We start from the raw sequence: 27448 nt of genomic DNA on the forward strand, positions 1-27448 counted from the left end.
CTCAAATAACACGCCGCTCGGCGCTACGCACGTATTGAGTTCGTCCCAACCCAAGAGCAAACACCGCTAGGTTGCGGAAAACTTAGCCGGTTGTCATGGCAACGGTGACGTCACCTAGCGTTGGCCTTGAACGGGTGTCGCCTTCTAGATGAAGCAGTTCTCTCGTCGGATAAAACATCGCATCCAGTGCTTGTGGCAAAATCTTCGCGTTCTCACGAGATCTTGTTCCGCGTGTGTGTTTCGTGTTTCCTATCGTGTGTTGTGTTCATGTGTTGAGCTGTGGTTTCTACAATGAACCCAGTAAATGACTTAGTGTGTAATTTGTTGCAGACACCATTTTCCAGATGGACGGATGAAGACAAAAAAGACGTTTTAAATTGGGGGGCACTGGCACTTACTATTTGTTTTCATTGCCTATAAATATACTTCTTCACCTGTTATTTTAGGCACGAGCCGCTACTGCAACCAACATGTGTACATGTACACAGTACTTTTGATATGGACCAACATTTTCGACTGTCTACCAAAAATATTCTTTTAAGCCCAACCCTCTTCCCCCATATCCTGCTTATAATGACCAACGGCTGATCTGCAAGTTTACTAAGGATCATAATAGAAATCACCCTTTTCCACAACTTCTAACCATACACAATTTCCATGGTCAGGATATCATCCTCCTATCAATTTGACAGATAATATATGCTTTCAGCAAAAAAGTAAAGGTAAAGTGTTCCCTTGTGCTTAGCACCACGCCATAAAGGCGTATAGGGGTGCGGGGGTAACGCCCCACACTTTCTTGATCCGGTCGTGAGTGGGAGCAAGACAAGTATTTAAGAATATCACCATTAAGAAATAAACATAGAGTCAATGACACAAATTTAAGTTATGCTACAAGATTCAATATAAAAAAGTGAGTGATAAGGGATAATGCAAGTCTTCACAACTCTATTAATCAACTCAAAGTAAAGACATGAAAAATATTGTCAATGTCTAATGTGTACATACACACACACCACATTGAATTTATCTAAATTACACAATGAAGAGCACTAACCTCTTAATAGAGATGTCAGGAAAGAATTCTGCTTAACAAACTCATGTTTCTAATTGATTTTTCCCTTATTATTTTCTGTTTACAATAGTTGTTCTGTGTATAGAATAGAAATGTTGGTGAGAGAGAGGCCATTCATGTTGTCGACAGAATCAAAACAAATCCCTACCTATGGGTTGGTCCAAGGTGAAAATGATTGGTAACTAATAAATGAACGAAGGCACACGGATAAGATCCACATGACCTTCATTGACCAGAAAATTTCGCAAGAAATCAAAAACATTGAATATAATATCAATTCTACCAAAAAATTGTATTTTGGTTATTTTGCCTTGGTTTTCTACATCATAATATTCAAACTTGCTATTCTGAAGAAAATCTTCACAAGCAAATGTAGGACACCAAAATTTCCACCCTTTCGTTGCTTACCGGTCATATAATCTGCCTGCCTCGAGACTATTACCCGTGTCCTAAGTTCCTAGAAACTAGAGATTAGAACCCTTTGTTGCAAATGACTCTTCCCTTACAAATATAATCAAAGTCTCTGCCCAAGGGGTCCTGGGTTCGATACCCGGTCAAGGCACATGAGGTTCGGATCCCACTTTAAACTGTAGGTCCAGTCCCGATTAGCCTTACTGTGCATAAAATGGACTTAAAACAACAAATGAAATGAAATCAAAGTCTCTGGCAAGCGGTCATCGATAGAGGGTCGAGATACATGGAGTTCTCCAATAATTTATAATGTTCTGAGATTTAAAATTTCTCCTTTCTGCCTGCTTCAACTTCAGAGCTTTGTGTTCTTGCAAGTATCTTGTATCGAGTTGTTGCAGTCATTGTGTATTTGTTCGTGTGTGGGAAGAGTTCTAAAGGGTTGTAGTGCATTTCCATTTGAAATGGATAAATTCCTATTTTTGTGATAATTATTACATAAGAATTAATTAACTTGGACCTGGCAAAAATAAATCATACTAACACCTATGATTTTGTATATTAATATAGCATAATTATATCTTTATGTATACATATATATATAATACATATAATGAAACATATATACAGTATATACAGTGTTTCTGGTAATCGTGTCATAGGAACAAATTTCACATTTGGCCCCGTCCATGCTTTCCTGCCACCTATGGCTACTTGCAACAATAAGGATGATGATGATTAGATGAAATTGATGAAGAGATATACTAACAAAGAAGCACCTATGCCCAGACCAGGACTCGACCATAGAGCATTTTTTGGCAAGATCATGAGTTCATGATTCAACATGCTCAGCCACCAAGATGGCAAACTCATTATATTCATCACAACGATTAGGATAAAATAAATGAAAGGACAATTGTAATGAAGCAACCAATGCCCTGGTCTGGTTTCCAACCCAGAATGATGAATAGATTGTGAGTTAACAACTCAATGCAATCAGTCACTGAGATTGCTTGGATAGCGATACAAAATAGTGTCACTCTAACCATACAGCCTGGATGTCATGGTCAGATTACAGTAATTTAGGCCTGGAAGGGAATTAAGAATAAAACCAATCTCTGCAGCCTTTAAACCAAAAAGTTAAGTGCCAATCTGAAAAATTCAAACCTTAGACGGGTTACTGGAAAACTGTTGTATAAATTTATGTATATGATCTCATTAATAAGACATACATCAATATCTAATAACTAGTAACAACATTCATTAAGTACTACAAAATATATATGTATACACAACTAAACTAAATTAATTCAACGTACACAGATTGAATATTCAGAAATTACCACTCAAAAAACACATCAAAATCTCATTACACTTGTGTAAGTGAATCTTTCCACACAGCAAAGTTTAACTTCAACCGTGTATACAGCTAGCAACATGACCACACATAAAAAAATTACATCTGAAAGCAAAAATGATTTAATGTACACAAAAACTACACACAACCAACCACACACCAACAAATACTTTGGGAAAAAAAAAGGTTATATTTATCTGTACCCCAAAAACAAAAAGTTACAAGGCAGTGTCAATGTGTGTAGTTCATGCATGTAAGTGTTCTTCTCATGCACTAGTGTGGGACAATCAACGTGTAAGTGTATACCGTGTTTATCCTTCTCCTTGAGTTTCCGTTCCATGTCCCCGGCTTTGTCCTTCACACGGCCAAAGAAGTCTACAATGTTGAGTGAGGAAAGGACAAAGTGTTAGTAAAGCCACGACCATGCGGACATTATTAGTACTGTTAAAGTTACTGTTCCACTAATTCTTAATCGTGTGCAATGCTTGTAAACTTTATTAGACTTAAAGATTAATGCCACAGTACTGAGAGAAGAACAAGCAAAACTTTTACATCTCGCCACGACTACTGAAAAGCCACAGTGTCACCAGTTAACATATAAAAGTTCTACTTATTCTGTGGATACCTGTGGATTAATTTTGGAACCTAATGTTGTTGCACTATTTACAAACAAAAATATAGACAAAAATATTTTTTTTCTACTTCACAAAAATAGCTGCAATATACCACAAAGATCTACATGTAATAATGTCTAAAAAATGAACATGCATCCAAGTGGTATTTTGTGTAAAAACATTGAATAATTAATTCCCCCTCGACAAAACTATTTGTCATTAACTAAAAATAAGTAAAGTTTTGGTCAAGCACAAATTTATAATGCAATTATTGCATTTTATATTTTTTTCACAAAATATTTTGCTGTAGTAAAACTGTATTCTTTGTATCCACCGCAAAATTATGGTTGTCAGTAAAAAGATCTTTATGGTATACCCATCAATCTATAAATATATATATATATATATATTGAATCAGATGTTATTACACAAATAGTTAAGTATTTTGTCAATGTCAAGAGGTTATTAATAGTGCATTTTTGCAAAAAATAGAAAAGTGACAAAAATATTCCATTAAAAATGTATGCTTTATTAAAAAAAAATGTGTGCATAGTTTATGGATTAAGCTTGGCAACAAAAGCTGTTTAGTAAGGGAAAGCATCAAAGAGGAATGGCAATCTGTAACTTAAACTGCTACCCCAAGCAGTGGGTTCCTGGTTCAATCCCTAGTTGGGATCTCACAGCATAGGGTTCAATTGGAATCTACTTGAATAATGTCTAGTAGGCAGTGAAAGATGCAATCACATCTCTCAGTGGTAAACTTCCTTCCAGGTCTTGGAGCTCAATGAAATTGTTGTGCCACGGGCAGTTCATTTTCTTTCTCACACTGAAAACGCAGTGTTGCCAGTCCATTGTTTATCTACCAACAATCTGGTAGAATTTTGTCAATTGAGCAGTTGTTTGCAGATATGACACTGAGAAAAATTCAAAATGCTCTCAACCGAATCCACTTGGTAAAATGATCTTGCTGTGCAGAAATATTTATATTGCTTTATCTTTCATGACCTAAACGTGTGGTTGTTCACTTAAATTCTGAGAGACTACGGCTATTATTCGGGATGTATAGGATAAAAGGAAAGGAATACATGAACTTAACCAATAATTTAAAAAAAATAGAGTTTGTCCATATGATGGTCACACAAAATTCTATACCAACATTTTTTATTAATATAATTATGTATTGCATATTCCAGTGTAATATAAAGTTGGTTATTTGATTCTATATAAATACAATTTAGGCAGGAAATGGACAAAAGGATCTAGTGAAAATCACTAATATGCTACTGGCAACACTTCAGTCAGGTCACTGTGCTCAGAGGGGGGTAGAAAGAAGGGAACCAGAGTAAGGGATAGACACTTGTCCTTGATGTCCCTCTACTTGCATTACAGACTCTACTTGGGCTTGATAACTAAAGGAAATTATGTATTTGATGTTGAATCTTGCATATACTTACTTTATATACACAAAAATAATCATGCCTCACCTGCAGGGTTGCCACATGTTTGAAATTCCCTGACATTTCCAGGTTTTCCAGTTCAAAAATGAAATTTCTCCAGACATGTTTATCATCATGATTTTTGCTTTTGAACCTTGTGTTTTTCAATTAAATATAAAATCCGTTAATTATTAGGAATATTCACTTTCACAACTTTTCTTTAGCAAATTTCATTCTACACAGACAAGAACACTTGCAAATTTAAAGAATAAAATTTTAAATACACTGGGATCAAATGTATTGGGTTCTACAATCACGTGCATCTAGCCTTCAGTCTAAGGTAACCGAGGTACATTATTTCACCGTAACAGATCTCCACAATATAGAAACAACAGAAAAAGTTCATAAATCATACACACTTTTCCATTCTCTGGCGGATTTATAGTGTTGTAGAAAATGCTGCTTTTTTGCTTACATTTATAAGTACACAGCATCTGGAGAAATTTTTGTTGCATATAGGAATTCTATAGGAAATGCCAACAAGACTAAGATCTATAAAATAATAGACGATAACCTCATCTTCACCAACCTTTCCGATAATTATGATCATATTGTCAATGTACTTTAGTTATCAATCAGATATCTGGACTGCAAGTTTTACTTTGATATTCTTTCTAATATCTAGTATTATACAAGTGAAAATTTATTACAGAAATTCGAAGGAACCATAATTTTGCACAAGACTAAGAATCATAAGAATGAAAGAAACAAGTTTCTAAACTGAATCTATTTTGGGAGTGGAATCACAAGAACCGAATTCGGAAGTGGAAGTGAACTGCTTGTTCATTTTGCAACTTTTTCTCTTGCAGACTCCAAAATGCATGTAAATTCCAGACGATCTGCAAAATTCCCTGACATATCCCTGTTTTCCAGGTTTTCCAGATGCGTAGGAACCCTGACCTGTGATTTAAACCCAGCACCCCTGGCTTTGTAGTACATTGCTATTAGCAGACTTCTAGAGGGTGGCTTGAAACTTATAAAGCATCCATTGTAATGTATTATAACAGTTCCCTATCCATGCTTACGGTAGTCGTTAAATCACAAATTGCCTTTACTATTTCACTCTCCCTTCTATTGTAAAGTGAAAAATTGTTACAGCAAAAAACTGCTACTTTTTAAACAAAAACTGAGCTGTGTTTGAACATTCGATTAGCACATTTAGACTCCTCGACCTGAAATGAATCTCACATCGACCATTCACCTCCAAATGAGCCGAAAGCGACACTGACACGTACCTGCAATCTTCTTGTGGGCATCGGGAGATGCTGACTGGGTGAGGGCTGCCACCTTCTGGTACTCGGACTGGTTGATGAGGCCCTGGGCCTCCAGGGTCCTAGGAGACATGGTGCTGTACTCCTCTGTCAAAAGCTGCACTGCAGGCCAGACAACAACAGTGCACAACATCACACATCAACATGTGCAGGGTTACTCACACATGAATAATGAAAGCATTACGTACACCAGGCATGCTACAACAGGTAACAATGAATTATATGCACAGATCTCATTGTTAGTTGTTGTTTTTATGGTTTGGGACTGTTACGAAATGCAGGTTTTGTACAAGGAAGGAGTTTGCATGTATCTATTCCATGTATTATGCACGGACAATGGCACACACAGACCACAAGAATATGTAGAATGCAAACATATTCTGGGGACAGTATCGAACAGTCAGTTGAAAATGGGCAGAAAGACAGTTAATAAGTGTCCCATGGTACTGATAAAGCAGAAAGAAATGCTTACACTTAACAGGCAATAGTTCCATTGTTCAAAGGAGATTTATTAACTAATTATTTTCAATTTTCTAAAGGTAAAACCGGAGGTGTCTTACCACGATATTCTCTACATCAGCCTGAAACCAAAGTACATGTGTCAAAGCTAATATTCAAAACCAGTTTTAGGAATGGACAAAAATTAAATTTTTCATGATACCAAATAAAATATCAATACAAAATTTACTGATATCAATAACCAATATTCTAATATTGGTTTTGCCTTAGAAAAATAAACTATTCATGAAAATTTTAAAAAATGGCAGAATTTTGTACTAAGTTCCAGGTTAATCTTACAAATATGGGATAAGTTAAAAAGTATCAACACCAATGAGATACACCAATATGCCTACATTCACTGATACCAATAGGGTACCCATTAATCCGTCTCATTCTTAATGTGATTGGTAAATCATTAGGTTTGCTGGTACACCTATTTTTAAAAGCTTGAGATCCAATGCTCTACAATTCCTGTAGTCCACATGTGCCAATTTCACAAAGCCCTGTTTTGTATGCCGATATTTGTCACATATAGAGAAACTACAGTGTTATTCGAACCCTGGTCTCCAACTTCCTAGTACAGCTTAACCAAGATAAAAATGTCCACAGCAAACTTACAAACAAAAGTCAACAGTCATTTGTTTTCTCTTCTCACTGCCCCTTCTCTTGTACCTTTGAGTCCTAAAACTACAGCACCAGAAGGGCATTCTTATCTTGGTCAAGCTGGACAGTATCCTAACTATTAGATCACTGGGAAAAATCACCGTGGGATACGATTTTTAACATGGCCACCACTACTTGAAATTATATTTCTTTCAACATGTCTGAATTTCATTTTGTGTTGCAGTACAAGTTTTAAAAGAAAAAATGTTATCGAATGTTTATGTTGTCCATGGTAACAATGGCAGAAATAATAATGTGTTTATGTATTGAAGGCAATGAATTAGAAGTTAATGCAAGGGACATTTAAAAAGTTCAGTGCAACAGAATTCAGGATGATGCAGTCGCTCAGATTGTTGTGTGGGTTGTAAGCCAGAGTTAGTTTAGAACAATGAGTGCATATTTACTGGAAAACCTAGCCTTGTTGTCAAAAACTCTTAGAATGGAAGAAGAAAATAAAATGAATGGGGTTAGTATGTCCTCATTTTGCAAAGTACCTCGAATCCACATGTTTCCCGCACAGTACGAGACATTGTGGAAAAGTGTGAATGGAAACTGCTTCTTCACCCACCATACAGTCCTGACATAGCCCATCAGATTTTGACTACAGCCAAAGAAATCGCTCTGTGGGGAAATAAATCAGTATTTTGGTTGGTTTTCAATTAGATGAAGCAAGTAATCAAATGTGTGGACAAAAGAACTTTGCCTGTTTGGTTGGTTTATTTTACTTTGCTTTTCTGCCGCTTTTGGCTAATCGAGAAGATGAACATGAGTAATGATATGATGAAATTGATGAAGGGACAGTTACAAAGAACACCCATGCCCAGATCAGGATTTGAACCAAGGACCCCTGGAATCCTAGCATGCTGTGATAACCACTCTGGAAGCTTGCCTGATGAGAACATAAGACTTGATCAAATGTTGGGTTTGTGTGATAAACTAAAGACGAGAATTCTTGGACAGTTTGCAAAACTTTTGAAATGAGCCTTGTAGTAGCTTCCCAGATGTCCCACAAAAACTAGTGGTTTGGACAATCACGCAGTCAGTGATAGACTTGTGTTCAAATCTAAACATGATATTGCACTATAACAACCATAACCATAAATTTTACTTCACAGAAGTTTAGTTGAAACATAAATTGATTCGGTACTAGCCAATCTGGCACAAGTCCTGTTTGCAAATGCACCTTAATTCTCTGAAACATTCCCCAGTGGAAACTTACTTTTCCACCCAAGTAATCTTTGAAGTTCCAAATCAATATGTAACAAAATAAGTCAATTATTCTCTCTTTTGTAGTGTGACAGTGAATTAATTTGCTATTTAAAAGGCAGTAGAGATACAGTCAAACCCCGATTTTACGTTCTTCAGGGGCCCGTTAATAAAAAACGTAAAATGCGGGAAGCGTAAAAAGCGAGAAAGCATAAGGGAGGGGTGAAACTCAAGTGTCAGTAAGAAATGACTACACAATCGACTTTTTAGGGGGTATATTGTATCAAAAATTATTTAACAACAGGAAAGAAGTATGACAATGAATTTCTAAGGACAAAAGAAAGATGTGCTGTTAAAGTCAATGACGGATTAGCGGGACTCACTTTCGAGGGTAGGGACGGTGGATGACTGCTTCTAACTGCCGCCTATGAGGTGCAGTTTATGCATCTGATCGTGTAAGATCTCCCTTCACTCTGTACTCTGCTATTTTTAGAAGTCCTTGGTAATTGGAGGGGAAAGGGTGATCATTTATAGCTGGATGCCAAGCATCTTTATATACTGTAATCAAAGTGTCCTGAAGACGTGCAGAATGGTTCACATTCCACTTTGAGCTGCATATGTATCCAGTCCCGATCAGCCCAACAGCATGAAGTGCACAAAACAAGCTTTGTCAAACTTACGCATTTTTAGACGTCATAATAAATTATCCTGACGCACACAGGATTTTCGAAAGGGGGAATGGGGTTACTTATACTTTTTATAGTAGTCAGCTCTCACTTTGTCATCTTTTCCTGCCTTTGACGTTCTTTTTCCTTTTTTTTTAAGAAATACTGACTAGAGGGAGAGGGCTTATGACCCCCATCACCTCCCTTTGGGTACGCCACTGATTGTTATTTACATCCATGTTAATTAACGATTTATAATTGGATTTAGAAGTCTTGCGGAGGGCAAACACCCCTTCCACCAATAGTGTCCCTGTAAATAACGTGTTTCCTATATTTTTCTTCCTGTCAACGTTTAATATTCCGCGATTTATTTTCAGCACTTGAATCGTTCCGAAGAAAAGTGGCGATTATATTATTCTTAGGTTCGTGTGCATTTCCTTCCTGCACTGCTGTGTGTGTTCAAGCTATTTATCAGAAGGCAGAACAAGAAAAAACAAATAGCTTTTCTTTTTCTAACTCCTCGCTTTGTGTCTGATACTGGTGTTTCCTAATCGTCAAAACAAAACAACCTTCGGAGAGGAGATTCAAAACAATGCTTTTTTTCTTCCCTTTGGATGAGTCATAGCTCTGGAGCCACGAGACGAAACATTTGGTGCTGGTTGCCAGGTGACTATTGCTCGCTGACACCCCTCCCACCAGTTTGTAATGGAAGGGAGGGGAAGGGGGAGACGAACAGGTGGTTGAGCGGCGCTGAACAAGTCTTATCAGAAGTGTGCTTATTCTCGGCCAAGTTGCAGGAAGAAAGAAGGAGGAGGGGAGGAGAGAAGGATCACTGCTTGAAGCTCTCCAATGTTGTCATGTCAATACTTCAGACATACGAGCAAGATTTCAATGTGGGGCATTAAAAAATGAGAAAGGGGCCGAATCCTTCAATTACTGCATAGCTCTGCACAGTGCCAGAGTAATGGGCTCATGTTGGGGAAGATGGGCATCTTTCTTTTCACTTGCAGTATGCTATGTTCGTTGAATGCGCGTATTCAGGTTGAAGAGCAACTGCGTAATTTTAGATGCCAGAGGAAAGTCTTTTCGCCTTTATGTTAATTGGTTAAGTTGTCTCGGGTAAGATGCTCACTTCCACAGAAGCAAGAAAATCGGGGCAGAAATTCTTGGCACTTTTCAGTAATTACAAGGCTGGTGATTAGGGATGGACAATATCGGAAATTTGATATTGCGATATATCATCAAGAAAATATCGTCACAGATGATACGATACTATATTTTTTCCATATCGTGATATATTGTCTCCATGATATATATATATTGCTGACATGATATATATCACTAAAATATCATGACAATATATTGCTAAATATGACAATATATTGCTGACACGATATATATTGCCAAAATATCATTACGATATATTGCCAACATGATATATAACGCTAAAATTTTGTGACAATACATTGCCGACACGATATATATTGCTGAAATATTGTGATAATGTATCACCAACACGATATATATCGCCAAAATATCCTGACGATATATTGTCCAGTTGATATAGCCTGGATGATATTTTTTTCAATATAGCGATATATCATCTGGATGATATATCGCCCAAGACTACTAGTGATGATACCATAGGGAGCATAACAAAGCAAATGCCCCCCCCCCCCCCTTGCAAATGAGAAAAAGGTGAAGGTAAAGTTTCCCATGCACTTTGAACCATGCCGTGACGCATATTTGGGGGGATGTGGGAGATGGTGTAATCAGCACCATACTCTGGCTGTCTTTACCCCACATATTCTTCGATTTTTTGCCAATTTGAAGGTGATGTGATAATCACCATGCTTGGGCAGCCCCCTTGCTCTTTTGGCTCAAATACCCATTTTAATGACATTTAGATGTGCACTAAATTTGGCTGCTCTCAGAAAATATTGCCGCACATCTCGTTTATTCACTCATTTCTCCTGGCCCCATCCCATTACAACATACGAGTCATGCAATATGCAAAGAGAAAACATTCTCTGCCTCACGTAGGAGAATCATTTATCCCAACCTCACCCCACACAATTGATTTGACACGAATATTTTTCCGTCAGTGAGTAAAATATCGCACTATCTGCCCTTGAAAAAAATATCACTTTAGCTTGTGCGTTTTCAGCTTCATTGTGATAACCAAATGATATAGCGTTTGTTCGTGAAAAAACTTCAGATTAAAAATAATCGAACTACATCCAATCATATTTCCTTAGGAATCTAAACGAATTTCCATTGAAGAAAAAGTGCAGTTGTTATCCGGTATGGCAAATCTTTAATTTTTTCCATTTTCAACATTACAAACAAGAAGAAAGGAAAAGTTTTTACAAACAAGTCCTCCCTCTTTTTTTTTCGTTCCCGTCAACTAGGAAGGATTCAGTAAATGTGTGGTCAAAGAAGCGAATGGTGATCGAGTCTCATTGTCAATTTTCCATGTGCGTTTTTGTGGAGGGGAAGGGCGAACAAAGACACCTCAGTCACACACATTGTGTCCAAACTCTAGGGAAGGCAGCATTTAGAGAGAATCAGTTTGGCAACAGTGCGCTTGTTGTCTGAACCTGCGGCAGAAGGATTGGCCCATTTCGTCTTCACGGGGAATGCAAGAAGTGCCATTTTCCCTTCCTGTCCTTCAAGGGAGGTATGACAAATGCAAGTTGTCCCCTGCCTCCCCCCCTCCCACCTTCCACTGACCATGCCTCTTCGCTCCCTCCTCTCTCACACGAAAACCTAACAAGGTCGCGTGGTGAATGAAACAGCTGCAAAAGCAAGAAAAAGGAGGGAGAAGTCGTGTAGTCAACAGAACAGGTTTCTGCCAAATTTTAAGACATCGTCATGGCTCGGAAAACATATAAAGTGGGAAACTGGAGTTAGAGTGAACGCAAAATCGAGGTGAACGTCCTATTATTTAACATGGCCTTTTGCCGGGGCCTGACTGGATGAACATATTAAGCGGGAAAACATATAATGTGGGAACGTAAAATCGGGGTTTCATTGTATTACACTTGTGGTGAACCTCATTTAGCTTAATTCCTTGTCAGAATAAATGGTTGCATCATTCAGTAAATAGAAAAGAAGTCATGGACGGTAGAGGATAAATTAATTCTGAGAACATTACCAATGTCCTCAAAAGTATTTCATGTGCTGAGATGGCAACATGAGGCTATTATTTCTAATCCTTAAAAACCACAGATACAGTCCAGTCCCTTGACTATCACACATGGCTAGGCTAAGCCCATAACAAGATATCTGGGGCTGTTCTGGTCGTTTTCCATTTACTGAATCTAGCATCTTATGTTTCACACTTCACGTGCTTTTCCAACAAAATGTTAAATGTAAAATAATGTAGATGATAGAGCAAGAATGACTTAAACCACAATCCTTGCTCAGCGATGATAGATGTCAGTAGGGGTGTGCGGGACAGAATTTTTTTTGGTCGAGACGGGATCGGGATGGGAAATATTTTAAATCCTGACATTCGGGATGGGAAAAATTTGCTATTTCCCGACAAAGTTGGGAAATTTTCAGGATGGGAAATGTTCGAAATTTTCCGAAGCTCTGAAAATCTCGAATTCTACACGTCATTTTCAACTTAAGTGATTGTTTTTGCATTGCTGGATTAAAAACAAACAATTTCTGATAAGTTCCAGACATTTGCAATGCAGAAAATGTTGAGAATTAAAAACTTTTTAAAATGACCAAGTCATTTTCCAAAGTCGGGATCAGGACGGGAAATTTTTTCCTGATCCCGGTCCTGACTTTTCGGGATCTAGAACACCCCTAGATGTCAGCTCCACTTCAGCAGGACAGTGTATCAACTCATGGGTCTTTCATCGGCAATGGACATACCAGGGAACTACAAAGTGAAGCTTGGGGGTTGCTCTACATATCAATATAGTTCACTGGAATGTCCACTGCTGATGAATAAGCATTAAAAAGGATAAATGAGACATTGCACCTTTGGCATGTATACCTGGTGGTGTGTGACCATAGGTCGACGCATTGTCCTGCCAAGGTGGATCTGATGTATATTGGGCCTGAGCAAGGATTGCGATTTACTCCACTCCTGCCTTTCCATCTACAATAAGGTATACAGAAGTGGGTAATCATTGGTATTTTACAACTACGAATAATAAAATTCTTTTGTCAACAACTCCACTAAAACAACAATATCAGCGCATCCTTATTGCTGAGATATTTTGTCAGGAAGCTCTCCTAACTGTACTGAAATAATTGTATTATTGCATATTTACATGTTAGTCAAGAAAATCAGGCCAAGAATTTCAATGCAGCAAAGATTTGACATGCAACCCAAAAAAAGTATATAATGTAGTTAGAGGTAATGCTTTGTTAGACCAAGTACTCATTTCCAGTTAAAAATCTTGTACCAAATTGTCACTATCACCCCTCCAGCCAACCAAACTGCATGCTTTTCACCATCCCTCATGCAGGCATTGAAAACTGCACAGGAATTATTTTAATTGCAATTAAAATGTATGATGTCATTGTACACAGCATCAAGACCCAGTGTGACTCTTACTTACCTATGAGGGCTTCTATATCGAAGAACAAAATGTGACCTTCTGGGTCTTTGGGGTTTGTGCGCAGGCCCTGGATCATTAGAGGGAACGCCCTGTTCTTCTGTTGGTCATTCTCATCCTGATTGGCTTGATGGTGCATGTGCTGGAGCTGGTGCAGTCCCCTCTGCAACAAAGAATTCATGCTCCCCTTGAAATATATTTATCCAGTGACCTCAAGGATAAAACATGTGAAGGGTACAGGGAAAAATCAAAGTCCACTTTTTAACTTTTTACAGGAACCTCAAGTTTGAAAATGCCAGTGAATGAAGAGGAAAAACATGTAGGTGTGATTTTGTGTGGTTACATCTGCAGTATTTCTGTAACAGAATATTTGTGTCACATTAAGAATATACATTGCTAAATTCTACAAAGTAAAGATAAAGTGCACTGTTTGACTGAAATACAATCTTTATCCACTTCCTGCACACTTTGTAGAAAAGACATGTTATAATGAGAGACATTAGTTCTACAAATTAACGGTCAACTCACAAAATGCATAATTTTACGGTTTGAGTTGTTCTTTTAAGTCCACTTTATGCACAGTAAGGCCCAACAGTTTAAAGTGGGATCCGAACCACTATGTGCCTCCACCGGGTATCAAACCCAGGACCCCATGATTACAAAGTGATGTTACCACTATGCCATTGGTGAAACCCCACAATTTTAAGGAAAAGGAGTATTTTTCCACTGTTCATCCACATGATAAAAGTCAAGTTGCAATTTCTCTTTGATCTACTTCGACGAAGTGTAACTTTTTGTCACTGAAACAATTAGAATCACTCATTTTTTCGCACTAAAACCCACAATCCTCTTTCCAGATTCCTTGTCTCAATAGCACTGGAGTTGCTGCTACAAAAAAGAAAGGAAGATGCATCCACAATTATAAATATAACAAGTAGGCTTACCAACATTTTCCTACTCAACTGATTTGATTTCTTTCTTAAAGAACATTCAGACATTGATTGTTTTTTTCATTTCTAGGAGGGCTTTGATTGTTTCTTCCCAAGAATTAATATGTTGGAATACAGTGCAACACCTCCATAAGGGCATAGTATCAAAATCCTGATTTTCACCAAAAGTGGACTTTGTCTTTCCCATGCACCCTTCATTTGCAACTACAGTGGCTGTAATACAGTCTAATTACAGATGGATTGAACAAAAATTACTTTAAAAAGGGACTTTTCAATTTTACTCATGAAGTTTGTCACATTACATAATTTTACAATTTTTTATTTCACAAAAGGACACATACATAATGAATGCAATGATAAACTACTGTAGAAATAAAGTATCTGTCATTGTCAATTGCACAGAGATAGCATAAGTTGTTCCATGTCCAAAAGTAGCCAGAGTGGAATGGACAGAGAGGGCTAACTAGTGAAATTTGGACTGAAATCAGATTGGTTTGGTAGCCTAATTATGACCAATCAAGGATTGGCCATACATTCCCAAATACAAACAAAGCACCACACTATTCCATTCAAGAGCAAGGCTCAAGGCTACCATGCCAAAATGACATGGGAAGCCATTTTCTGTAGGATCGATATTAGCAGAAATTAAGAGTAATGCCCAAAAACCCTAATATACAGCTTAAAATCATGTTAAAGCCACAATCCAGAACAAAATAAGTTGTTACCAACATGCCCAAGCCATTTTGCATACAAAGCACCATGTGCCATAACTTGTTTATCATATTTGGTCTAGGAATTAATTCGTGCGCCTGGACAAGAGATCCACAGTTCCGTGTAGCCACACATGCGTTGAAAACTCCTGTCAGGGTGCATCGTTCGTAGTATAGGGCAGTTGATTGACGCGTCAACAACAGCATTTTGTAGTCAACTGAACATGGCGCAGTTCGTGCTAGATAAAGTGTTTTTGAGGGGTGTTCTGCTTCATTACTTTAACATGCAGAAAAGTTCTACCGAAAGTCATCATATTTTGGTGGAAGTGTATGGTGACCATGCGCTAGCTGAGCAAACGTGTCAGAAGTGGTTTACACGGTTTAGAAGTGGTGATTTCGGCCTGGAAGACCAAGAGCGACCTGGACAGCCAAAAAAATTTGAAGACGAAGAATTGAGAGCATTGCTCGATCAGGATTCGTGTCAAACGCAGGAAGAACTTGCAGAAGCATTAGGCGTTGATCAAACAACAGTTTCCAAACGCCTGAAAGCCATGGGAATGATTCAAAAGATGTCACATTGGGTTCCACATGAATTGAAAGACAGAGACGTTGAAAGACAAAAAACCATTTGCGAATTGCTGCTTCAAAGACAGAAAAGAAAGGGTTTTTTGCATCGCATTGTTACTGGCGATGAGAAGTGGATCCATTACGAGAACCCAAAACGAAAAAAGGCCTGGGTGAAGCCAGGTGAACCAGGTCCATCACAACCGAAACGAGATATTCACTGTGCAAAGGTTATGCTGTGCATATGGTGGGATATGAAAGGTGTGGTGTACTATGAGCTGCTGCAACCGGGTGAAACTATTAATGGAGAACGTTATCAACGACAATTAATGCGTTTGAAGCAAGCTCTGGCCAGGAAACGACCAGAATGGGAGAACAGACATGATAAACTTATTTTTTAACATGATAACACTCACCCACATGTCGCAAAACTGGTCAAAACCTATTTAGAAAATGTCGGATGGGAAGTTTTACCCCACCTGCCCTATTCACCAGACGTTGCTCCTTCGGACTACTACTTGTTCGATTGCATGAATAACGATTTGATTGGACAGCGGTTCACTTCTTTAGAAGATATCGAAAAATGGGTCTCTGACTGGATCGCTTCAAAGGATGAGGACTTCTTTCGCCACGGAATCCGTAACTTGCCTCACAGATGGGTGAAAGTGGTGGCTAACGATGGACAATATTTTTCTTAAGGTATTTATGTATTTTGTGTTTGAACTACAGCTTCAATGTGTGCGTAACAACCGCACAAATTAATTCCTAGACCAAATACAAAACTTTTATTTACTCACGTATTTTCAAGCTAACATTTGTGTAGGTTCAGAATAAACCCCTTTCCTTGAAAATACCATTCATTTACCCCACTTATAATAACTGTGCTTAAGAAACCCCAAAAATCGATGTTTTTTTGGAGTAAAACAATCAAACAGTTGAAGAATTCCTTCCTAGTCTGACACCTGGTGGTCAGACTTGGAACTGCTTGAACCAAGCTACCACCTGGCCTGGATGGAAAACTCCTTTATTATGAGTGTAGGAAGCCATCTTAGCTTCTATTCTGTAATAGCTTTCAAGGAGTATGTAGAAGCATAGTGAGTGAACACAATGGCCCTGAAATCACAGGGAACTGCCGATATAGTGATTCAGAGTCCCTCAAAAGCCTAGTATGGGCTCAAATGGCAGATAGCCAGAAAAGTTATCCATGCCAATAGACGGGATTCGGGCATGCTAAAAAGTTATAAAAACGGAAAATGCTGATTTTCCTTGTCACGAACATTTCGCGCGTGGCCACGTGGCTGCATAAGATGAACAATCAGATACATGGAGACAGGAATCCATCTCAATCGAAGAGTGGGATACCCATCCATCATCACCAGTACCCTCAATAGCTTGGAGAGGCTACAGGAAGCATGGGATTGTGTGTTTTTGAGCCAAAAATTAGGTTTCCACCCAAGAAATAGAGCAATTATAGTTCAAAAGTGTGTATGTGTAACAAAGGGCTCCAAGTCTACTAAAATGTGCTTGTGTCCAAGCCAAAGATGAGTTCCAGAGATTGTAAGTAGAATGTTATCTTATCTAAGTGCTGTGAGTGTAAACATGTACATAAATGTTTGTTTTTGCCTGTGATAATTCAAGATGCTTGTTCTAAGGCCAAATTAACAATAAATTTGTCATTACAACGAGTTGTATCTAATTTCATCCCTGGGTGTGAAATACTGTGAGTGCTCCTCTAGTAACCGTTTAATTTTAGGCTGAAAGTTACTATAGATACCAACGAGTCTTCTTCCGAACACTCAATGCTAACTAGGAACACCACACATCGCACATGGGAGATATGTGGCTGCGTAGAGTAGCTTAGGGAGATATATTTCTAGGTTCAGTTGTACCCTTCTGGATATTGAAGATGAGTAGATAACCAAATTTCAAAACCTAGAAGTATAGCTCCCGAACCCATTGTATAATGGTACTAGCAAGGAATGCCAAAGACCCAGGTTTGATCTCTGATTGAGCCACAAATATTCACTTTTAAAAATGATATATTTATTTGATGTCTTTCAATTCACCAGATATATCAACCCTGTAACTGGATTAATATTTTTCAAATACTGGTACTTTGCTCAGCAGCTACTTAACTTTGGTAGTGGTATCTTCAATTGCTGGGATCGATTGTATTTTTTTTTTTTTTTTCATGTCACATTTCTGCCACCTTTTCCTAATCGTAAGGGTGTGGATGAATAATTATTAAAATAAATTGATAAAGAAATACAAAGAAACACACATGGCCAGGTCAGGACTCGAACCCAGAACCTTTGATGGTGAGACTTTTGAGTTGAGCCCTCAATGCACACAGCCACCATGGTGCTATTATTCCTTGCTGTAGCATAATCATTTATATTGTGGTCATTAAATTAGATAACCTGAACAACAAAATAATAATAACAGTAAAGCTTGTCAGGCATTTACCTGAGCTGCATGACGAATGGCTGAAAGGTTCCTGTGCCTTAGACCTCGGAAGAAATGCACAGCGGGATTTGCCATCCCCATTTCCCCTGCGCTTGCAGCAACAACATGCTCATCACAGGCGCAGAGAACCTCCTCTGCACTCATCCCATGCAGAACTCTGTCAAGGTGACCTGTAAACAGGAGGGGAACACTTTGTAGTCAGTAGGAAATTTCCCAATTAATAAGTACAACAGCAACAGAAAATAAGATGCACCATACATGATTCCCGGTAATATGAACATATTTCCTAATGAGTCTTTGCTAAAAAGGTGGAATAGTACTGAAGTTAAAGTAGTAGTGGATGCATCAGCACAGTGGTAATTTGAGTTTGTATAAAGCATGCACAGATAGACTAATTGGGACTGGCCCTACAGTTTAAAGAGGAATCAAAAGTACTATATGCCTCAAATGGACACTGAACTTAGGAACTCTTGATTACAAGGCAATTGCTTTACCATTATGCGATCTGAGAGAGGTGCCAATTTAAACCATGCTAAAACAGGGGGTATTTTAATCAAAACCTGTGATTCAAAAATGTCATACAAGGTCTCCTGAAGGGAAATTGACAGAAAAAGGTACTTTACGGGCCTGCATATGGTAGACACACACATAGATTAAGGTAAAAACACATCGTCAGATATGTGTGCAATATTTCTGTCCCCATAATTTATTTATTTATTTATTTTTAGGGAAAACATTGCACACCTAAGAAAAAACGTGTCTGCTGTAGCAACAACATATTGAAGTCTTCCTGCACTTACAACAAGCACTTCACCACTTAAATGAATTAATGCTTTGCATTGAATATCATCTGACCTAATACTATGTATTACCAATTCCAATTCTGATGTTGATAGTGATAACCTTACCAATTCCTGCCAATATAGATTTTGGTACATATTAATTTCATCAATTTTGAGTGATTGCACTCTCATGCAGTTCATAATTTACACAATAAAGCATACCTGTTTCCATCTGCCATACGTAGACAGTTCCATCAGAGCATCCCACTATCATAAAATCATCCAGGGGGCGCCACTTGATAGTGACAACAGGGAAGAGATGGCGTGAGGCCAGTACTACGCACTTCCTTTCCTTCAACCCCAAAAGTGTTACTGAATGATCACTGGCAACACTGCAGACACACTGTTGGATTCGAGGCTGAAAGACACATGTGGAAAATACTTCTATAGTATATTCACAATTTTTAAGAAAGAGAAAACAATAAAATGTGCTAAATAATAATCCGTGGTGCGACAGCCCTTGGCCTATCTCCCGACTGCCAGTCTCCCTCCCACTATCCTACCTAGAGGTGTGGAGTTCTTCAACCGGTAATGGGGGTGACGTGGGGTCAGCACGTCAAACCCCCAGCCGTTATAGGAGATTTTCGAGAAAGAATTTCGCTACTCACTCGTAGCTCCCCAATTTCCTCATGATGGTGGGTTGCCACCGGCCCTATACAAAGGCCGAAAATTCCCCGAGACTGAACCTGGGATCGAACCCATGCCGTCCCGCAGCCGCCGTCCAAAGCAAGGTGCCTTAGACTGCACGGCCACGGAGGACAAAATGTGCCAAAAGTGTAATTAAATACATGTTCAAGTGCATATTAAATTTTTGTGTTTCGGTAGTTCAGATTAAACTTTAAACTGCAGGTTCAATATTATTATTATTATTTATTTATTTATATTATATTATTATATGTGAATAAAATGAAGTTATAACAAACTCGAGACACACAACAAAGTTGAAATGTACCTAGTCTGCATAACTTAAAGAAAGTTCCACTTATCAATTATTAAAGGTGAATATGATATTGAGTTTTGACGATGGATACATATCATTGTGCCAAGCTGAATGAAATTTTCATATTTATTTAGTTGAAATAATGTGAAAAAATAAGTGTAAAAATGTGATTCAGGAGGTATTAAATATGGATACAAGAAAATAACAATTTAACCCTTAAATGACAAGGAAGAAAGGAAGTTGGCAGAAGATCATGAAAGATGGTGAGCTCTCTGTAAAACCTTGACACAAATTGGCAAAAGAGGATCAGAAGTAAGCAAGCAAGCAACTTTCTGACCATAAAATGGGAAGAGAGGGGTGGAAAGTAGGGAAAACTTTATTTTTCTGGAAAAGAAAAGGTTTTCTTTAATTTTCTCCTCCTACTAACACATACATAATTTTTGTTAGGATGACATTATAGTCCAAACTGAACAAAATGAGTAATTTCAAATTTCTGGCTGAAAACGGTCTGTGTGTTCAGACTAATATCGCAGAAAACAAGCTGGAATCTAAGAGTTAATTAGCAACATTCAGAAGACAATAATATTAGTATTACAGGTGATGCATGAGTGTACAGATTTTGAGTGACAAATGCAGCTGAACTAGGATTTAAACTTGCAATGTTAGCAATCCAGGCAAGTGCTGTATCAACTGAGCTACCTAGAAAATAATGAATGAAGTCACTGGATCCAGAGCGAAAAAATCAACTGATGGAGAAATTACTTTGAATGCCAAGGTTCCAGGTTTGAGTTGCAATCAAATTAAAAATTTCTGTCCGAATTCTATTACACAACCCTATATTTTATTGTGCAACATTGGTACTTACGCTACAGTTGTTGGGTGGGACCAACAGTTGCGTGATTTCACCAGCATGCACGCAGAAACGATGCAGCAGTGTTCCTGAGTAAAAGTCCCACAGGCAGACAGCAAAGTCTATCCCACCGGACACAAGATGAGACACTTCGTAGCGAGAATGGATATGGTGGGGGTAGAGCAAGCAGTTCACACGGCCTGCATGACCCAGCAGCAACTGATGAGGAGGCCAGTCTATAAAAAGAGAGCATCATGACTTTAGCGAAGCAAGGGGTGACAATGTAAAGCTACAAATATAGAAACAACAGACCACTTCAAAATTTGTTATTGTTAAGTATGGGATCACCCAACTCTCAGTGCCAATGAGTTACTACCTAAATCTGGAAAATGATTGCTTCTCGAAATTTTGACCAGGCTCTCCACCTCCTATGGTGAGGTGTAATCAAATATGTGAGATTCCAAAAGTTTTCCTTCAAGATCGTGCCATGACCTGTATTGTGTGACCAAGCATTTATGAGTTACTGAATATACCTCTGTGAGTTACCGGAAGTTCACGAGCCGGAAGTTCACGATCCACGGTTTGGCAATCAACAAGGAGGCTATGAAGGATTGCTGTAGTTAGTTATACATACTGTGGTGACCAGTGGCGACATGTGGCTTTTTCTGAGTGTAGGAAGAAGTTATGGTAAACCGAGGAAGGTTTGAAAAATGTGTTCAACTACATTCAAATGTATTGCTTGTACCATCATTTGCATTTAGAATGTTAGCTGCGGGACCATGCACAAGGTAGGGCAAGGGGCCCTTGTTCCTCACTTTGAACTAAAAAATATTAAAATGTGAACCTATAAAAACCGACGAAAATAACACTGACGATACTTAAGATTTTGCAAGAATTTCTCTGTCATTGTATGGATTGACAATAATATAAAGCGCTGCTTAAATTCTGAAATTATGCTAAATGCTTCTAAATTGTGCTAGGATTCATTATTAATTATTTTTTCGGATAACTGTAATTCTGCATCTACTTTTCTAGAGTTTTGAACTTGCGTTACTTATTATTAACAGTTATGTAATAGTGTAAATTTTCCCACAAAATTGTTTAAAATGGTGCAAAAAATGAAATGGGTTCAACATAGAACATAAAAATGTTTGAGAAAATTGTTTACCCCCAACTTTCTAACAATTTCCTACTATAAAATCTCCTGACAAACTAAATCGGGCAGGATGAACAAAATATAGAGGATCGATCGTAGTATGGTTGTAAAAAAGCTTGCTGCTTGTGCTTCAACTTGCAGAACCATTATCAATGCAAATAAAATTGCGTAATTAACGATAACCATTATATTTAAAATAAATACAACACAGGCGCAGAAAATCTCACTACTTCCCTCACCATTTTTAGAAATTATTATTTCTCGTTGCTTGGTTACAGCAATTTGATTTCTTGTATTTTATACAGCGTGATAAGATGATTATAACAATATATATATAGAACAAACATGCATAAGTTAAAAACAACATCAATAACATAAATGATATTAGCTTTGAACATGACAGTTTGAGAATAGGACAGTCTCACACTGCCCCTTCCACTCCTCACCCATCTGTCCATAGTATGAAGGCCAATGTTCCTCAGTGATCGACAGAAAAGTCCGAACCATCGTCCTTGGGCTGCTGTTGAAGGGAGCGACAGCAGTTAACTCTTGAACTAGGCAATTGTACACACATTGTGCTCATAATTTTATAACACACATTAAAATCCTAACAAGCAGAGAACTGGAAAGAAGTACAAATGAACTGTAGGGAGTTCCTCACTTCCTACATTGAGGAATTGTCCCTGGTGGTGACATGGAAAACACTTACCATCATACTGCTGGTGCCTTCCATGCAGTAGCTGGAGCATGACTGTCTGTGTGGCTGGCACAATCACAATGGAGCCATCCTCCCTCCCGCACACAAGGCGACCTTGTTGGGGCAGGTAAATGCTGGCTGTCAGGCGGACACCAGGCATGTCTGCTGTATCCTGCACACAAAACATACAAAATAATTAATAATAGACCCTTGGCAGGGACATACAATTGTCAATAGAGGTTGTTAAGTGTACATGCAAGAAACTAGAAATGGGGCACATTATATTGACAAAATATTACTGATTTGATGTGTCTAAAAATCGACTGTGACTGAGTGCACAATTCTACTATTTTGTTATTGATTTTTATGTATGTAAAAGTACAAATCATGTACTGTTGATTTGTACAGCACTTAGATCAGTGAATCTCTTGCGTATTTCAAGCTGTTTCATGCTGTCACTTGGCTTATTTCGCACAAATATGTGAGTATTCTGACTTATTATTTTTACTGCTTCTCTAAAATATATAAAATGCAATATTCTTATTATTTTGCTTGGTCATCGGCGCAACTCCCGATGACCGGATGCCTCGCCTCGCCTCTGATCTGGCCTTCAGGCTAAGGTAATAGACACATTATTTCACCATAACAGTTCTCCAGAATATAAAAACAACAGAAAAAGTTCATAAATCATACACAATTTTCCATTCTCTGGCGGATTTATAGTGTTGTAGAAAATGCTGCTTTTTTGCTTACATTTATAAGTACACAGCATCTGGAGAAATTTTTGTTGCATATAGGAATTCTATAGGAAATGCCAACAAGACTAAGATCTATAAAATAATAGACGATAACCTCATCTTCACCAACCTTTCCGATAATTATGATCATATTGTCAATGTACTTTAGTTATCAATCAGATATCTGGACTGCAAGTTTCACTTTGATATTCTTTCTGATATCTAGCATTTCTGATATCTAGCATTATAAAAGTGAAAATTTATTACAGAAATTCGAAGGAACCATAATTTTGTTGCACAAGACTGAGAATCATAAGAATTAAAGAAACAAGTTTCTAAACTGAATCTTTTTTGGGAGTGGAATCACAAGAACCAAATGTGGAAGTGAACTGCTTGTTCATTTTGCAACTTTTTCTCTTGCAAACTCCAAAATGCACGTAAATTCCAGACGATCTGCTAAATTCCCAGACATTTCCCTGTTTTCCAGATGCGTAGCAACCCTGCTGACTGCCATGCAGGAGACCTGGGTTTGATTCCCAGGGTGGCTGATCTAAGGTCGGAATTTTCCAACCTTGTCCCTGCATAAAGTGGCTCCAGAGCTCACCCAGCCTCAACTGAAGGGTACCTGGAGGCAACCCTGGAGAGTAAAGGCAGTCAGAGGGTGGTGCTGACAAATCATCTCCAACATGGCTGAGACTGATAGAATGTGTGGGGCCCTACCATCCCCCACTCCCCTATATATGCCTCATAGCATGGTGAAAAGTGCAAGGGGAACTTTACCTTTTTACCAAGACAAGCAATAGAAGAAAAGGTTACATATTTACCAACTGGTCTAATATCCCAACAGGCGATGGTTTCATTTCGGCCCAAGCTTCCACAAGACTTGTCTTAACTGTTGGAGGCATTCCTGTATTGTGTTAGATAAGGCACATAAGAAGATCTGATACTGCTATAAGTACATAGAATTACTAGCAAACACATAACGGGAGGTACAATCATATTTATCATAACATAGCTGGTATAGTGTTAACAAATTATTGCAATTCATTCTACCTAGGTACACTTATATGAGGCACATGTCAAAAAAAGGGCCGATAATTTTTTACACATGGTTGGCAACACTGATGAAGTTGAGCATGCGCAGGAGCATTCCCTAGTATTCGTGCTTGCAACAGATATAGAATCGTCAGAGTCGGGTTGCGTACATGTGAGTAGCAGTAAGGTGAAATGCCTGCCGTAATACAAAATCCCGCCAAATGTGAAGTGAGATCTTTCATAAGATTTCTGAACGCCAAAGGACAGAATGCAGCTGACATCCATCAGAAATTGTGTGCCATTTATGGACAGACAGTGATGAGTGAAGAGAAGGTCAGGCAATGGTGCAGAGAGTTTCAGGAAGGGCGTTCAAATGTCCATGACGATGAGGGTAGCGGAAGGCCTAGTGTTCAGACGGACGATCTGGTGGAACATGTTAACGAGAAAGTGTGTTCCAATCGCGGGTTCACAATATCTAACTCGCCAAAGAGTTTCCAGAAGTGTCTGTAAAAACAGTGCATCGAATTGTGACTGACAACCTGGGGTATCACAAACTGTGTGCGAGGTGGGTACCAAAAATGCTGACAGACACTCACAAAGAGCAAAGAAGGACAGCTGCATGTGATATTTTGGCCCGCTGGGGGAAGGATGGGGATGACCTCTTTTCGCACATAGTGACGGGGGATGAAACATGGATATTGTACGCCACTGGGGAGTCAAAGCAGCAATCAATGCAATGGCAGCACTCTGGTTCTCCTAAAGCGAAGAAATTCAAACACCATCAGTTCACAAAATTATGGCAACCGTGTTTTGGGACCAAAAGGGTGTGATTTTTGTGGAATTCTTGGGACCAGGACGAACAATTACAGCAGAGGTGTATTGCAAAACACTTAATAATCTGCGACATGCCATCCAAAATCGGCAGAGAGGAATGCTACGCTCTGGAATTTTTCTGACCCATGACAATGCCTGCCCACACACAGCTGCTCGTACTGTTGAGACAATTGAAAGATTTTGATGGGAACTATTCAATCATCCCTCTTACAGCCCCGACCTTGCCCCCAGTGATTTCTTTCTTTTTCTTCACCTGAAAAAGTGGCTTGCATCTAAGCGTTTCAACGACAGTGACGTGCTCAAGACATCAGTTCTGGACTTGCTGCAATCTCAGGCGGCAGTTTTTTATGCAGAGGGTATACGGAAGCTTGTGCCATGCTATCAGAAATGTCTGGAGGTTAATGGTGACTACGTCGAAAAATAGCCAAGGTATGTACTTGTTTATCAATCACAATAAATTTCTTCTCCTATCATTTTCTTGTTTTTTAAAAAAATATCGGCCCTTTTTTTTTTTTTACATATTTATATAAAATTGCAAAGCACTTGGTTTATTTCCATTTTAAAGACTAAAAAAAAGAATTAATTACACTTGGGGCCATGACATTAGGCACATAGTATAATTTACATTGAAGACAACTGACAATGTATGTTCTCATTACACAATTTGTCTTTGTAATGTGATGCAAAAATTACATGACAACATTCTTAGGTGAGGAAACCAGCATTTCTTGGCCTTTACTTGGTTTGCCTTTTCCATGTGTGACACCAGCACACTTCTCCTGTCACCTAACATCATGGTGTTTACAGGGTGTTTCATCATTCCCTCTGGGATTTCGGAAGTTGGTTGCTAAGGCCAACTCGACCACAGGGACGAGAGAATGTCAGTGAAGAGTAAGTATCCAAGTTTTTAGCCCACCTTACAAATGTTTGATATGTCCTCCCTTGGTGACTCGACAGCATCAATTCTGTAATCTTTGCTCATATTCGGTCCACAGTCTCAGGCAAAGATCCCAGCCTACCTGTCCATTTTAAGTCTGTCGAGTCACCAAGGGAGGACAGTCAAAAACTTGGATATTTACTCTCTTCACTCACATGCTCTCATCCCTGTGAGTGAATTTGCCTCAGAGCAACTGGCTTCTGAAATCCCAGAAAGAATTATGAAACTGTATTAAACTGTTGGTTTGATGGGGTATATGCTTAAGATATACATGGAAGTCTGAGAAAAGAGAGAGACCGAGGCATAAAAACAAAACAAGGCAACACTGCATGTGTGTATTTTTGATTTGGTGCTAATCACCCAAGGCTTGTTAGAGTGAAACCTTTACAGAAGAGAATAGGATGATAATAGCATATTGCTTTACTGATCAATTTCCAGAATCCAATAATTCTGTAGATAAGCATAATTTCCTCTGAATGATTTGGACGAATATGATATATAATATTCTATCTCCATATACACAATACTTTGTTTTTCCCTTGGATTTTTAAGGTGGGGGTGCATCTCCCTATCCACCTGCTAATGATGCGAGATTCTATAAATAACACTGACTTCATTACTATGTTTTAGTAACTATTGTCTTGTTGTATTGCATTGTAGTTACTTAACATAGTATTTTTACCTCTTTATATTAATTTGAGCAATGAAAAAAGATGATTAGATAAAATAGATGACAGAATAAAGACAATGGAAAGTTTGACACAATCAGTCACCAAGGGATTATCATTACAGAGTTACTTTTCTAAAGAAAGTAAAAGTAAAATTAGCGGTCATTGTTTTTAAATTTGTAGTTTCCTTATCTAAGACAAAGCTCTTGAGGACTGTCCGGTTACTGAG

The 27448-nt window shown here is 38.4% G+C and overlaps 1 protein-coding gene across 11 annotated transcripts in view; it reads right to left on the bottom strand.

Moving 5' to 3' along the window:
* Window positions 1–27448, bottom strand: part of Rbcn-3B (WD repeat-containing protein Rbcn-3B) — a 142689-nt gene that overhangs the window by 73349 nt on the left and 41892 nt on the right. For 9 of the 11 annotated variants that reach the window (XM_083143021.1, XM_083143019.1, XM_083143025.1 and 6 more), the window contains 8 exons: window positions 24570–24652; window positions 23021–23180; window positions 21171–21391; window positions 19528–19723; window positions 18524–18693; window positions 13837–13996; window positions 6183–6320; window positions 3144–3212 (listed from right to left, as the gene is read on the bottom strand). In XM_083143021.1, the coding sequence (XP_082999147.1) occupies window positions 3144–3212; window positions 6183–6320; window positions 13837–13996; window positions 18524–18693; window positions 19528–19723; window positions 21171–21391; window positions 23021–23180; window positions 24570–24652 (1197 nt within the window). The remainder of the gene's footprint in view (window positions 1–3143; window positions 3213–6182; window positions 6321–13836; window positions 13997–18523; window positions 18694–19527; window positions 19724–21170; window positions 21392–23020; window positions 23181–24569; window positions 24653–27448) is intronic. The other 2 variants (XM_083143028.1, XM_083143029.1) reach the window with 2 other exon arrangements.

Source organism: Lepisma saccharinum, chromosome 21, assembly GCF_977018435.1.
Source record: "Lepisma saccharinum chromosome 21, izLepSacc3.1, whole genome shotgun sequence".
NCBI classification, from domain to species: Eukaryota; Metazoa; Arthropoda; class Insecta; order Zygentoma; family Lepismatidae; genus Lepisma; species Lepisma saccharinum.